Below are 14,330 nucleotides of genomic sequence, written 5' to 3'. Positions count from 1 at the left end.
GCCTTTTTATAAATTATCATTCCTTTGTGCCTTCATTGTATCCTGTAAGCATTTCTGACATAGCGCCAGTAACACTTGATTGCACGTAGCTATTGTTTTGCACCACAGACTAAAAACCCTCCCAGAAATGGCTTATTTGCCTTATTTTCCCAATACCTAGTGCATAGTCGGTGTTTAATAATAATCATTGACTAGATGAATGAATACTCAGGTGTCTCCTTGTTTTTCAGATTTAGCATGTAGACTGCTGGGGCAATCAATGGATGAGAGTGGATTACCACAGCTGACCAGTTATGATTGTGAAGTTAATGCTCCTATACAAGGCAGCAGAAACCTACTGCAGGGTGAAGAATTACTCAGAGCGTTGGATCAAGTTAACTGAGCTTTTTCATAATCTCATTCCTTTTTTTTGGACACTGGTGGCTCATTACCTAAAGCAGTCTATTTATATTTTCTATATCTATCTAATTTTAGAAGCCTGGCTACAATACTGCACAAACTTGGTTAGTTCAGTTTTGATCCCCTTTTTACTTAATTTACATTAATGCCAGATCACGGACAGCAGATTTTCACAGTTCTTTGGTATTTAAACCATTGCATTGCAATAGTATCATTTTTAAAATGCACCTTTTTATTTATTTATTTTGGGCTAGGGAGTTTGTCCCTTATCGAATTATTTTTAATAAGATGCCAATATAATTTTTTAAGAAGGCAGTAACCTTTCATCATGATCAGTTTGAAAAATTTTTACTCAGTATTTTCACATTTTACATAAACAATAATGATTTGCCAGCAGTACATGGTAGCCACAATTGCACAATATATTTTCTTAAAAAAATACCAGCAGTTACTCATGCAATATATTCTGCATTTATAAAACTAGTTTTTAAGAAGAACTTTTTTTTGGCCTATGAAATTGTTAAACCTGGAACATGACATTGTTAATCATTTAATGACTCTTTTAAATGCTTGTATGGTTTATTATTTAAATGGTTAAAGCCATTTACATGATATAGAAAGATAAGCATATATCTGGAAGGTATGTGGCATTTATTTCGATAAAATTCTCAATTCAGAGAAATGAACTTGATGTTTCTATAGTCACTTTGCCAGCTCAAAAGAAAACAATACCCTATATGTAGTTGTGGAAGTTTATACTAATTATTGTGTAATTGATATTAAACTTAAATGTTCTGCCCACCCTGTTGGTATAAAGATGTTTTGAGCAGATTGTGAACAAAAAAAAAAATCATACTTTGTTAGCAAAATTGCCTAGTATGTTAATTTGCTCAAAATCTGATGTTTGGTTTATGCACTTTGTCGCGAATAACATCCTTCTGTTTTCATATAGATTTCAATAATTGAGTGATTTTAGAAGTATTATTTTAGAAATATATAGTTATCACAGTAAACATCCTGTTTTTCTATGTGCATTGTACAAATTTTTCATTCCTTTTGCTCTTTGTGGTTGGATCTAACACTAACTGTATTGTTTTGTTACTTCAAATAAACATCTTCTGTGGACCAGGTCCCCCTTGATCAGCTTTTATGTTAATGTTTATTTCAATACCTCCAACTCCTAAAATTGTTTGCTAACAATTTAAGTGTTTTATGAAAATTACATAGGCATGGCCTTGATTTTTTCTCCTTTTATCTTTTGCTATCACCCTAATGTATATGTCCCTAAATATCATGTAAAATAATAACAAACCATAATTTTCCACTGTAAAGAGTATGCTTTTAGAAATGAAGTTAGTTTATAAGTTTAAGAACCTATTAAAGTAAAAAAAATTTAATGTTTTAATATGAATGGGATGAATGAAGCAAATCCTGAACATTATAGTCACATAATGTTGTAAGAACCGAAGGTCCGCTAAAGAGTTCTAATCTATTCCCATTCACAGATAAAGAAATTCAGAACCTCAACTGATAAATGATTTGTCTATGCCCTAAAGGTAATAAATGCCAAACCAATGATTTAAAAATTTAGGTCTTTTGACTCTATTATAAAACAGAACTAACCATGTTTTATTTTTGTTTTAATCATACTGTATATTTTTTTTTGTATTTTTCTGAATATACTGTATATTTTAATTTTAAAAAATATTTTTTTTCCTCCCATATATTTTTATGAAATTGGGGTATTTTCTGATTATAAAAGCAATATATTATCATTTTTTTTAAAAAGGTAGCACAAAAAGATATAAAAAATAAGCAAAAATCACTGTGAATCCTGGTACCTAGAAGTAACTGCAAATTATTTTTATAGACAAATTATACAGGTGGCACCAGGGTCTATGGTAGCTTGAGGTTATAGGAACAAAATATTCTGAACAAAATACACTAAGCCATAGACCTAGACAGGTTCTTTCTACTTTAGAGTGAAGAAAATGTGATTACAGTTACATGAAAACTTAAGAACAAAATTTACAGTACTAAAACTCTATCCAAGATTTTGAAGCACACATGTATACTTCACAATAAATACTCTGATCCAAAGTGCTCATGTATTTAACTAATTACAGAGAGTATGAGAGGTATTTTAGAATAAAGTAGCTGTTTAATATTCCCAGGTCAAAATATCAAAAATCATGTTTATTATGATAGCAAATTACCTTCAGTTGAAAACTAGAAATTTAGGTAGTTTTCAAATATTAGTAATGGTCAGATTTTGTATTGACTGGGAGTCTGGAAAAATTACTTGTGAGAGCAAGAGCAATGATTGAGAAGAAAAAGCCACTTTAAAGGACGTGAGAACTTGAAGAAAACAAGTACCCACCTCTGGATCATTCAAAAAACAAGCCCCCTGAAATGCTTGAAGCTGAAATAGAACCAGCTCTTCCTTCCCAGTATTGGGCTCTCACTGACAACATTACAGAACTTTTTTTTTTTAATATATTTATCCAGGAAGTATAACCCTACCCTAACAGCTATAATTCTATAACAGCTCTTTTTAATATTCTTTTCCCTCCTTATGCACACATGGTGCTGCTGTGAATGAATAACCATTGTATTATTTTAACACTTGAAGAAATTTGGTCAAAGATTTAGTGTAAATCGTTTTTATTTTTTCTAAGCCCCACTATTAATTAACCTTGGAACTACAATAGAAATAGTTTTTTAGACAGCCTATCACTGCTGGGTTAAAATGTTACAAAGATTAGGAATTAAAATGAATCTAACATCTCTTAAGTACATGCTTTGTGCTAAGCATTTTGCATGTTATCACACAATTTAAAAAAACACCTATGAATTAGTACTTGTACCTTGTAGATGAGAAAATGTCTTAAGAGGTGGCCTAAGGTTCAGAGCATTTGAACAGGCCATTAATAACTCCATAGCCGGTGGTGTCAACCACTTTGTAGCGCTAGCCAGAAGAACATACCCTTGTCCCTATTAACTGTTGAAATCGCAAACAGGAGAAAGCAGTGAGGGTGTAGGGAACTAACTGAGTGAGGGTGGGTGTCTTGAAGATAATACAATCATGCAGGACTTTGAGGGGATGTCCTAAGAGGAATGGCAAGACCTAAATAAAAAATAAAAGTGTTTTAAAGTGCTATTTAGCTGAAATTTCAGATTGTAATCTGAAATTCCGATTTAGGTGTCTGGTTATGGAGACACTAACTCGGGAAAATAAGGTGATGTATGAAGAGACATCCAAATGAATGCTAAACTAAAATGCTATACGAATGTATGGCAAAGTTCTCCCAGAGCTGTTTGACTTCATGGCACAATAGACATGTTTATTTCCTATTAAGTTTGTCTAACCTCACAATTGTAAATCTTGATTTCCCCCTATAACCTCTAAGAAAAGATCAAGTTCCCGGATTTGCAGAATCTGGAATTTCTAGAAGTTCAAATTTCCATTGTAGCAACATCAAAAACAAGTTGCAAAGAATATGGACTATTTTTGTTAAACAATTGGGATTAAATAAAACCTTTGCAAACATTGCTAGCTAGAACCAACGAAAATGTAAAGAATTTTTTTTACTTGAGTGTTTTAAAAGTCTGCCACTTAAACTTTGCTCGTATTTCATCACTTTAAATAGCGCTGAACCTGTTGTCCCAGATCATTTCACAGAGAATTAATTCAATCTGTAGAACTGATACGGAACAGTCTGCCTACAACATAAAAAATCTACACCTTACCACAAATTTGAATGCCTTCTGGAGCTTTGTTGTGTTCACACCTTTAGAGGTTTGGGCATAGTTTTTATTCTTACCTGTAGCAGACGGTTTTACCCAAGACGCTGCTCAGACACCCGATCTCCTTGTATTATTTTATTTCCTTTATTCCCTTGTTTTGGCTCCATTCCGGGACGGAGAGAAAGGCAGGTGCCTGAGAGCGGCAGTGATCAGACCCTCAGCAGGGAAAATACCAAGGATGCGGTATGGACCTGGAACCCTTTTAATCCCCGGTGCCGCTGGTGCTACTTAAGGATGTGAAACTCGAGCCGCGGAATGCAATTTACCCTAGTACCGCCCACCGCGCTGCAGGCCACGCCCCGGTACGTGCTCGGCCGCAGCACCGCAGGTCGGCCCCCGCCCTGGTCTCCGCGCCCCCTGGGCTTGGTGCTCGTGCGAGTCCGCAGCTTCTGCTCTTGCTCGCGTACGTGTGAGAGCGCATGTTGGGCGGCCAACACCTGCCGGTTCTTGGATGGGTCTGTGGGTGTAAAAGGGGTCAGTGCAGCCCTTTGTCTTCGTTACTTGTCCAATTCTGGTGTCTAGCTCTTCCCCAAACTTCTTCGTTTGGGCGGGAGAGTGAGCGGAATGAAAGGATGTATTGCATTAGAACTGTCTTCGGTTTTCCAAATCATAAGCTTTGGGGTGTGAAGCTGTGCTTTGCAGAATAGAAAATATCTGTGATCGCTTAACAGGTCGGACGCTAGTTACCTATATAATATTAAAAAAACTTAGTCACCTAATCTGATAAAATCGGGGCGTTTATTTAAATATATTCCCCTTAAGACACTCGATGACTTAGTTTATTTTAAATAAAGCACTTTGAGGTGTTACGGATTATGTAAATGGAATTTTAGGTGCCCTAGGTGTTTCTGTTTTTTTTGTGTTTTTTTGTGTTTTGGGGGGGTTTTTTGCTTGTGTTTTTAAAATTTGTTGCGGGCTGGCATCTTATTGAGGGCTGCTATTGAGAGTTCTTTGGGAGAAGGTAATCTTGAGGGAGAGAAGGGAGGTGAGTTTACTGACTAAGGCAAAGCTTGGGGCTCTAAATTTCAACTGCTGTAATTAGTATGTTGGGATTGCACAGTTTGTTGTAAAGGACAAAAACAGATATTGTTTATAATAGATAACCTCGCCTCTACATAGCCACAACTGACTGCAATATACATTTTATTGTAAATCACATTCTTATGGTTTTTAAAATAGAATTTCCTAGAAAGTGATAGTCAGTTTTTCAAAAAGTGGTCAAGGTATTTTAAATACATTTTTTTACTAATAAAAACTGATCGGTGGGTCTCATCATGGTGTGTTTGTATTTAACTAGAAAGGTGCCATTTAAGGTGAGTGCTACGTTTTTGGTCTTATGGATGCTTAATAAATCGTTATACACTGATGATTCTCCACAGAAAAGAACAGGCTGGGGTGAGTGTGCGTGTGTGTGTGTGTGTGTGTGTGTGTGTGTGTGTGTGTGGCCAAGGACAGGGTAGTGGGGGTGCAATGTTTATCACAAAGTGTAATGCATTTTAAAAGATTGAGGAAACATCATACATAGCCTGGCAAACTATATTTTAGAGATTTTTGAACTATTAAAATATTAAGAAATACTGTTTTATGTAGTGATTGTTTCCAAATATTTCTGGATAATATTTGTTCTTTGAAACAGATTTCAATATTTCTACACACAACTGCAATGACAAACTCTTTAACAGCAGCAGCACTGAGTAAGCTGTGGGTTGGAGCCATTATGAACTGTTGCTTCACTCCTCAGTCTTTTGGTAGAATATACACTGCTCACAAATATTAGGGGATATTTGATCGCTTCAGATTCATTTTAAAATATTGTCTAATTTTTGTGAGCAGCATATAAAGCAAAGACCTATCCAAAGTGAGCTACTAATACTGCAAATCAGAGAGCAGCCAGCACAGTCCATTTGCCTCTTTCTGGGAAAATTCAACTGTAAATATTTGCCACCCCTGAGAACCTTTGTCATTTCACCTTTAGCTTTCTTACTTTACTGCTCGTTTTTGTTTTTTTTTTTCTTAGCTTTCTATGATCGTTTATGTATCTTATCTTTCCTACTGAACTCATAGTTCCTTTGGAGCATGATTCCCATCTGATTCATCTTTGTTTTAAAGCCTTCCCCTCTGTTTGCACAGGGACAACTCACACTTCATGAGGTGTGACAGGAATTCATGTGACACGGGGAACAAGGGAAGAATTATGATCAGAGTTACAGAATGGGGGGGAAAGGACCATGTTAAACAAAAACCTACACAGCCCAACACTTTTGTGAAAGAAAGAGTTTACTGAACCATACACCAGCCAGAAAAAGGGCCCAGTCCTGGGACATACAATAAACAACCAGGCGCAGAACTAGTTGGAAAAGACAAACATGGGCCCCAGCCAGTTGGCTCAGTGGATAGAGCGTCGGCCCAGTGTATGGACATCCTGGGTTCAATCTCCAGTCAGGGCACACAAGAGAAGTGACCATTCTTTTCCCTTCCCTCTCTCTCTTCCTCTTTTCTCTCTTCCCCTCTTGCAGCCAGTGGCTCGATTGGTTTGAGTGTTGACCCTGAAGAAAGGTGTAAGTTCTTTTGAAAGACTACACTGACTGTACATAAGGGGTGACGGTAAAAGGTGAAGCCGGGGAAGTTCTAGGATATGTGCTCATCCCATACGGAAGAAATATGTACTACTTCTTGATTAGGTGTGGACAAGAGACCGAAAGTGCATGCATGAAGCAGGATGTGTTGGTGTCTGGTTGATTCAAAGTTTCAACATTCAGGAATGTGAATAGTTTTTTGTTCAGTTTGGTCCACAGTTGTTAATTGAGTGCCTCAGTTGTCTCTCTGCCACTCTCCGTCTCACTGTAATTTAACTTAGGACATCACAGAATCTATCTCATCAACGATTATCTACCTCTTCTAGTGAAATTCACACATTCAATGAGCAATTATTTGGGGATTGAGTGAGTCCAAGATGTTTGCTTTGTTCTGAATGTTTGTGTCCCCTCAAATTCCTATGTTGAAACCTACCTCCAAGATGATCAGTATTAGGACATGGGGCCTTTGGAAGGTAATTAGATCATGAGGTTAGAGCCCTCATGAATGGAATTCATACCCTTATAAAAGAGGCTTCAGAAAGTTCCACTGCCCCTTTGGCCATGTGAGACTACAATGAGAAGTCAGCAATCTGCAATCTGGAATAGGGCTCTCATTAGAACTTGACTATGCTGGCCCTGGCCATTAGGCTCAGTGGATAGGGTGTTGGCCTGGCCTATGGATGTCCAGGTTTGATTCCCAGTCAGGGCACACAGGAGAAGTGACCATCTGCTTCTCTTCCTCTCCCTCTCTCCCTTATCTCTCTCCTCTCCTTTCATAGCCAGTGGCTTGATTGGCTCTTGCATAGGCCTCAGGCACTGAGGATAGCTTAGTTGGTCCGAGCATCAGCCTCAGGTGCTAATTGGCTAGGCTGATTCAAACATTGGCCCCAGATGAGGGTTACCAGGTGGATCCCTGTCAGGGCGCATGCGGGAGTCTGTCTCACTGTCTCTCTTCCTCTCACTTAAAAACAAAAACAAAACAAAACAAAAAAAAAAACCCACTTGACCATGCTAACACTGATCTTAGTCTCCAGCCTCCAGAACTGTGAAGAATAAATTTTGGTGTGTATATACTACCCTGTTCATGGTATTTTGTTACAGAAGCTTGACTGAATTAAACAACATATTCTAAGACATATCATTGTGATATAAATATTCTAGAATGTGATGCTTGCCACTGAGAGTGTGGTGAATTACCACTCTGTGAGGTATACATTCATTGTGCAAACAACTGAGTTCTAAAAAGAATTTTTATTGGCCTTTTCATGATTGTCTCTACCTTGATAATCTATATCCAGGCCGGACAGCTTCCCATAGAAACCCCAAATTTGGGCTCTCAATAGCTAGCTTCTCATATGCTCTCCAAATAGCCAGGAAGTAAAATCTCAACGAACTGAGAAAATAATAAAGAGAATGGCAGTTTTGCAACTTATTTTACACAACAGAATCAAAGGAGGAGATGTAAGGAGGGTTTAATCCCACTGATGGAAGATTAAGGGGAAAAGAGAAAGCAAACTGGGTAAATCTCTAGGATTGGTTAAAACGTAAAACGGCGAAATATATACCTTTTTTTTTTAGGGTGGGAACAGAAAGTTAACAATGAACATTTTCAGCACATAGAGATGGAGTTCTGGGAACAAGATAATAATGAGAGGTTCTGTGGTCTGGTGCTCTACTGGGAGTTTGTGTCCTGTAGGGTCTAGAAAAGGAAATTACTCTGACATTTCAAGAAATATGTTACATTAGATACAAAAAAAATAATAATAACAATTAACAGGCTCACCTAAGGTAAAGAGCGACCTTTGTCAAGGAAGCTACAGGCCTAGGAAGTGATTACATGGCCATGACCTCTTTTAGTTAGGAATTTTAATGTTTGTTACATCCTACTGAGACAGGCTAGTAAGCCAGTAGAAAGACCCCCGATACAGACTGAAGCTGGAATGGGTACTGGTGGCTCTTCCTGTACCAGGCTTAACCATTTCATTTTTGGATTTTGGCTAGGTTAGGGGATTCCAGAGAAGGGGCCTGAGTAGCCCAAGTGGTGGGGTGGAGGGCTGTAAGGAGGCTCAGGGCAGTAACTATTTACTAAGAGTAATGGAAATATTTTGGTATTTTAACAATGGATATAGAACCATACTGTTGTCTACTGGCTTCAATTAGTCCTGCATATTTGACATGTGACAGATATGACCACCAAGAAAAGTATAGACTATGCTATCACAGGTGCTGGGAAATTATACATACAGAAAATACATATACATATATATATGTGTGTGTGGTTTACATATGCAAAAAAGTGAACTTTGATCCTTAACTCATACCATTCATAGAAATTTTTAGATGGATACAATGGATTAAAAGTGAAAGGCAGTACTTTAAGACTCTTGGAACAAAATTGGGGCAATGATGTTGGCAGTTCAACAAAGTTTGTGCACTTTTTTCATACACTGGCGTTGTTGGGAAGAGGTTGCCCAAACAGAGACTACATTTTCCAGGTCTCTTTGCCTCTAAATTGGGCCGCATGAATGAGTTCTGGACAATGGACTGTGGACTGAAATAGTGTACACCATTGCTTCTTAAACCATCTGTGGTAATATACCATTTCTTCCCAATTTATAACCGATCAGTACATTTGTAAACTAAAATAATAACCAGAAAATTGAAATTTAAAAATTCACAACAGGCCCTGGCTGGTTGGCTCAGTGGTAGAGCGTCGGCCTGGCGTGCAGGAGTCCCGGGTTCGATTCCCGGCCAGGGCACACAGGAGAAGCGCTCATCTGCTTCTCCACCCCTCCTTTTCTCCTTCCTCTCTGTCTCTCTTCCCCTCCTGCAGCCAAGGCTCCATTGGAGCAAAAGTTGGCCCAGGCGCTGAGGATGGCTTTGTGGCCTCTGCCTCAGGCGCTAGAATGGCTCTGGTTGCAACAGAGCAACGCCCCAGATGGGCAGAGCATCGCCCCCTGGAGGGCATGCCGGGTGGATCCCGGTCGGGCGCATGTGGGAGTCTGTCTGACTGCCTCGCCGTTTCCAGCTTCAGAAAAATACAAAAAAAAAAAAATTTTTCACAACAAATACAAGCCCATTTTTTATTATTAGATTCAAGAAACATAAAATTACTTTGTCAAATAGTTATTAAAATTTACACTTATTCTCAATTTCTGTACTATTGGGTGATGTAGAGTTAATAAAAAACAGTTTGCAGCCTGACCAGGCGGTGGCGCAGTGGATGGAGCGTCGGACTGGGATGCGGAGGACTCAGGTTCGAGACCCCGAGGTCGCCAGCTTGAGCGTGGGCTCATCTGGTTTGAGGAAAGCTCACCAGCTTAGACCCAAGGTCGCTGGCTTGAGCAGGGGATTACTTGGTCTGCTGTAGCCCCACGGTCAAGGCACATATGAGAAAGCAATCAATGAACCACTAAGGTGTTGCAACGAAAAACTAATGATTGATGCTTCTCATCTCTCTCTGTTCCTGTCTTTCTATCCCTCTCTCTGACTCTCACTCTGTCTCTGTAAAAAAAAAAACTAAATAAAAAAAATAAAAACAGTTTGGGCCCTGGCCGGTTGGCTCAGTGGTAGAGCGTCGGCCTGGCGTGCAGGAGTCCTGGGTTCGATTCCTGGCCAGGGCACACAGGAGAAGCGCCCATCTGCTTCTCCACCCCTCCCCCTCTCCTTCTTCTCTGTCTCTCTCTTCCCCTCCTGCAGCCAAGGCTCCATTGGAGCAAAGTTGGCCTGGGTGCTGAGGATGGCTCCATGGCCTCTGCCTCAGGTGCTAGAATGGCTCTGGATGCAACAGAGCGATGCCCCAGAGGGGCAGAGCATCACCCTCTGGTGGGCATGCCGGGTGGATCCCGGTTGGACGCATGCGGGAGTCTGTCTGACTGCCTCCCCATTTCCAGCTTCGGAAAAATGCAAAAAAAAACCCACAAAAAATCCCCCACAAAAAAAACCAGTTTGCAGACCAGCAGTGATCATTGGACTATCCTTTGCATGCATGCCATTTCCAGACATCTTTCATGCAGTCTTCATCCTCTTTTCTCCCATATCTCCAGGCCAGCTTTCTATAATCAGGGTGGCCTGAAAGCCAAAGGCTGAAGCTTGTAAGTCTCCATCTGCCTGGGTCCCAAGGTGATTTCTTGGATCAGAGCCCTTTCCACCCTATCTTGCCATTAATTGAACCTAATTGAAAGCAAAATAAAATTTTTTGTATTAAGTCACTGAAAAATAAAAGTTTATTAGTTATACTATTGTTATTAGCTTAACTAATAATGTAATATAGGGAAAATATCTGTGGCCCTAATATATAAAAATCCTTATCAGAAAAGATTTAACAATAGACTACACTAAAAATAAAATTTTCTGTACATCAAAAATCACCATTGGCCCTGGCCGGTTGGCTCAGTGGTAGAGCGTCGGCCTGGCGTGCAGGGGTCCCGGGTTTGATTCCCGGCCAGGACACACAGGAGAAGCGCCCATCTCCTCCACCCCTCCCCCTCTCCTTCCTCTCTTCCCCTCCCGCAGCGAGGCTCTATTGGAGCAAGGATGGCTCGGGCGCTGGGGATGGCTCCTTGGCCTCTGCCCCAGGTGCTAGAGTGGCTCTGGTCGCGGCAGAGTGACGCCCCGGAGGGGCAGAGCATCGCCCCCTGGTGGGCAGAGCGTGGCACCCTGGTGGGCGTGCCGGGTGGATCCTGGTTGGGCGCATGCGGGAGTCTGTCTGACTGTCTCTCCCCGTTTCCAGCTTCAGAAAGATTAAAAAAAAAAAAAATCACCATTAAGATAGTAAATAAAAAAATGGTCACAAACAGGAAAAAGATATTTGTAACACATAAAACAAACATAAGTTTAATTTTCAGAATATATAAAGTGATCTTACAAATCAATATGAAAAAGGCAAACAACCCAATTGAAAAGTGGACAAAATATATAAACAAGCATTTCACAGTAGAGGAAATATGAATAAAAATTAGAGTCTTAGAAGATGTACAACCACATTAATAATCAAGAAATGCATATTAAGATCACAATTAGATACCAAAGCTCTGAAATGATATGAGTGAATTGGGAACTCTCATTCACTGACAGTGAAATGTAAATCAGTTCAGCTACTCTAGAAAAACAATTTAACAGTATCTTTTAAACTAGTTTTACATTTGCACCTGTTATGATCCAACAATGTTGCTAGTAAGTATATATATGCTACAACTGTTAACATATAAATAGAATTGTCATGTTTACAAACAAAAATAAAGGATGACCAGTTAAACTGTATTTAGGATAAATAATTTTAAAATTTTATTGGAAATTCAAATTTTATTGGGCCTTATATGCTTTGTCTGGGATCCTACAAATAAGAAAAGACATATACAACCCTGGCGGAGTAGCTCAGTTGGTTAGCATTGTCCCCATACACCAGAGGTAGGGAACCTATGGCTCGTGAGCCAGATGTGGCTCTTTTGATGGCTGCATCTGGCTCGCAGACAAATCTTTAATAAAAAAAATAATAACATTAAAAATATAAAACATTCTCATGTATTACAATCCATTCATTTCCTATTGCTCGTGTTCATGGTTGTGGGTGGCTGGAGCCAATCACAGCTGTCCTCCGGGACACCACCAAATTTTTATCAGATAATGCGTAACGTACACGGGTCGTTGTATGGCTCTCACGGAATTACATTTTAAAATATGTGGCGTTCATGGCCCTGGCCGGTTGGTTCAGTGGTAGAGCGTCGGCCTGGCGTGTGGAAGTCCTGGGTTCGATTCCCGGCCAGAGCACATAGGAGAAGCACCCATCTGTTTCTCCACTCCTCCCCCTCTCCTTCCTTTCTGTCTCTCTCTTCCCCTCCCTCAGCCAAGGCTCCATTGGAGCAAAAGATGTCCCGGGCGCTGGGGATGGCTCCTTGGCCTCTGCCCCAGGCGCTGGAGTGGCTCTGGTCACGACAGAGCGACCCCCCGGAGGGGCAGAGCATCGCCCTCTGGTGGGTGTGCCAGGTGGATCCCGGTCGGGCGCATGCGGGAATCTGTCTGACAGCCTTCCTGTTTCCAGCTTCAGAAAAATACAAAAAAAAAAAAAAAAAATGTGGCATTCATGGCTGTCTCAGCCAAAAAAGTTCCCGACCCCTGCCATACACCAACGTTGCAGGTTTGATCCCCAGTCAGGGCACATACAAGAATCAACCAATGAATGCATAAATAAGTGGAACAACAAATCAATGTTTCTCTCTTTCTCTTCTCTTTCTCTAAAAGTCAATAATTAAAAAAATTAAAAAAATAAATATTAGAGCCTGACTTGCGGTGGCGCAGTGGATAAAGCCTCGACCTGGAATGCTGAGGTCGCTGGTTCAAAACCCTGGGCTTGCCTGGTCAAGGCACATTTGGGAGTTGATGCTTCCTGCTGCTCCTCCCTTTCTCTTTCTCTCTCTCTCTCTCTCCTCTCTAAAATGAATAAAAATTAAAAATAAATATTAGAAAAGAAGCATGTAAAAAGTGTTTGATATAGCGAAATCTGGAACCCATTTATAGTTGCCTTGAGGAAGTAATGGATAAACTGTATATTCACACAGTGGACGATTAGGCAGTAGTGAAAATGAACTACAGCTATAAGTAATAACATGAATGAATCTTAGAAACATTATTAAATTTAAAAAGCAATTCAAAGAATATATTTTATATATTGAAATACCATTTTCATAAAACTCAAAACCATCCCCAACTAAACAATATGTTGTTTAGGTAGCCAGATACATGTAATAATGTATATATAAGGTAATGAGGAACAAAATAAGGTAGTTGCTATTATTGTAGTGGTAGAGGCAAAGACATAGTTTAGAAGAGGAATTCACAGATTAATGTGGCAGTGTTGGTAATATTCTCTCTCCCACACAGGTAGAATGCACACAGATGTTCATTTTCTGTTATGCTTTTTATCTCACATGTTACATGTTATTCTGTATACATAAAATGTTACATAAAATTAAGAAAATAGATCAATGATCAGGAAATTGAGTTTAACCTCCATCTACAGACAGAAAGCCCCATGTTTTTCTATTATACAGGGCGGGACAAAAGTAGGTTTACAGTTGTTCGTATGGAAAATAATACAATAATTAATAATAATAATACAAGAATAAACTCTGTTTCATGTACTCACAACTGTCAACCTACTTTGCTCCATCTTACATTAAGATAACTCTCCTGAAGATTAAAAACAGTCTGCCCTGTGATCATAGAAATGGTGAATAGTATGAACTACTACTCCATATCTAGCTCTAGGGATAAGCTAAGAGGTGGAGTGTTCAGTACACAAAAAGTAAATTTAGCCAAATTATCAGTAAACATATGTGAAGTAAATACTTTCTGCTAAGCAGTGTTAGACTGTTGTGTGTGGGTAGTGGTGGGGAGATGTTTACAAAACAGCTTCTCGATGGGTTGTAGAAGACAGGGCTATAACGAGAGAGCCACACAGTAAGGTCCCTATTATGTGAGTATAGACTGTAAGAGAATGAGTCCAGGTCATTTTTTAGTAAACCCCCTATATATCCTCTTTCTACACGG

The 14,330-nt window shown here is 39.5% G+C and overlaps 1 protein-coding gene across 2 annotated transcripts in view; it reads left to right on the top strand.

Moving 5' to 3' along the window:
- HIF1A (hypoxia inducible factor 1 subunit alpha) overlaps window positions 1-1,529 on the top strand; it is a 49,348-nt gene extending 47,819 nt beyond the window's left edge. For both annotated transcript variants that reach the window (XM_066387975.1, XM_066387974.1), the window contains exon 15: window positions 231-1,529. In XM_066387975.1, coding sequence (XP_066244072.1) covers window positions 231-382 — 152 coding nt within the window. In that variant the 3' untranslated portion in view covers window positions 383-1,529. The remainder of the gene's footprint in view (window positions 1-230) is intronic.
- Window positions 1,530-14,330: the final 12,801 nt, after the last annotated feature.

Source organism: Saccopteryx leptura, chromosome 6 (genome assembly GCF_036850995.1).
Source record: "Saccopteryx leptura isolate mSacLep1 chromosome 6, mSacLep1_pri_phased_curated, whole genome shotgun sequence".
NCBI classification, from domain to species: Eukaryota; Metazoa; Chordata; class Mammalia; order Chiroptera; family Emballonuridae; genus Saccopteryx; species Saccopteryx leptura.
Note: the sequence above shows the minus strand (reverse complement) of the source record. Positions and strands in the feature narration are given on the sequence as shown.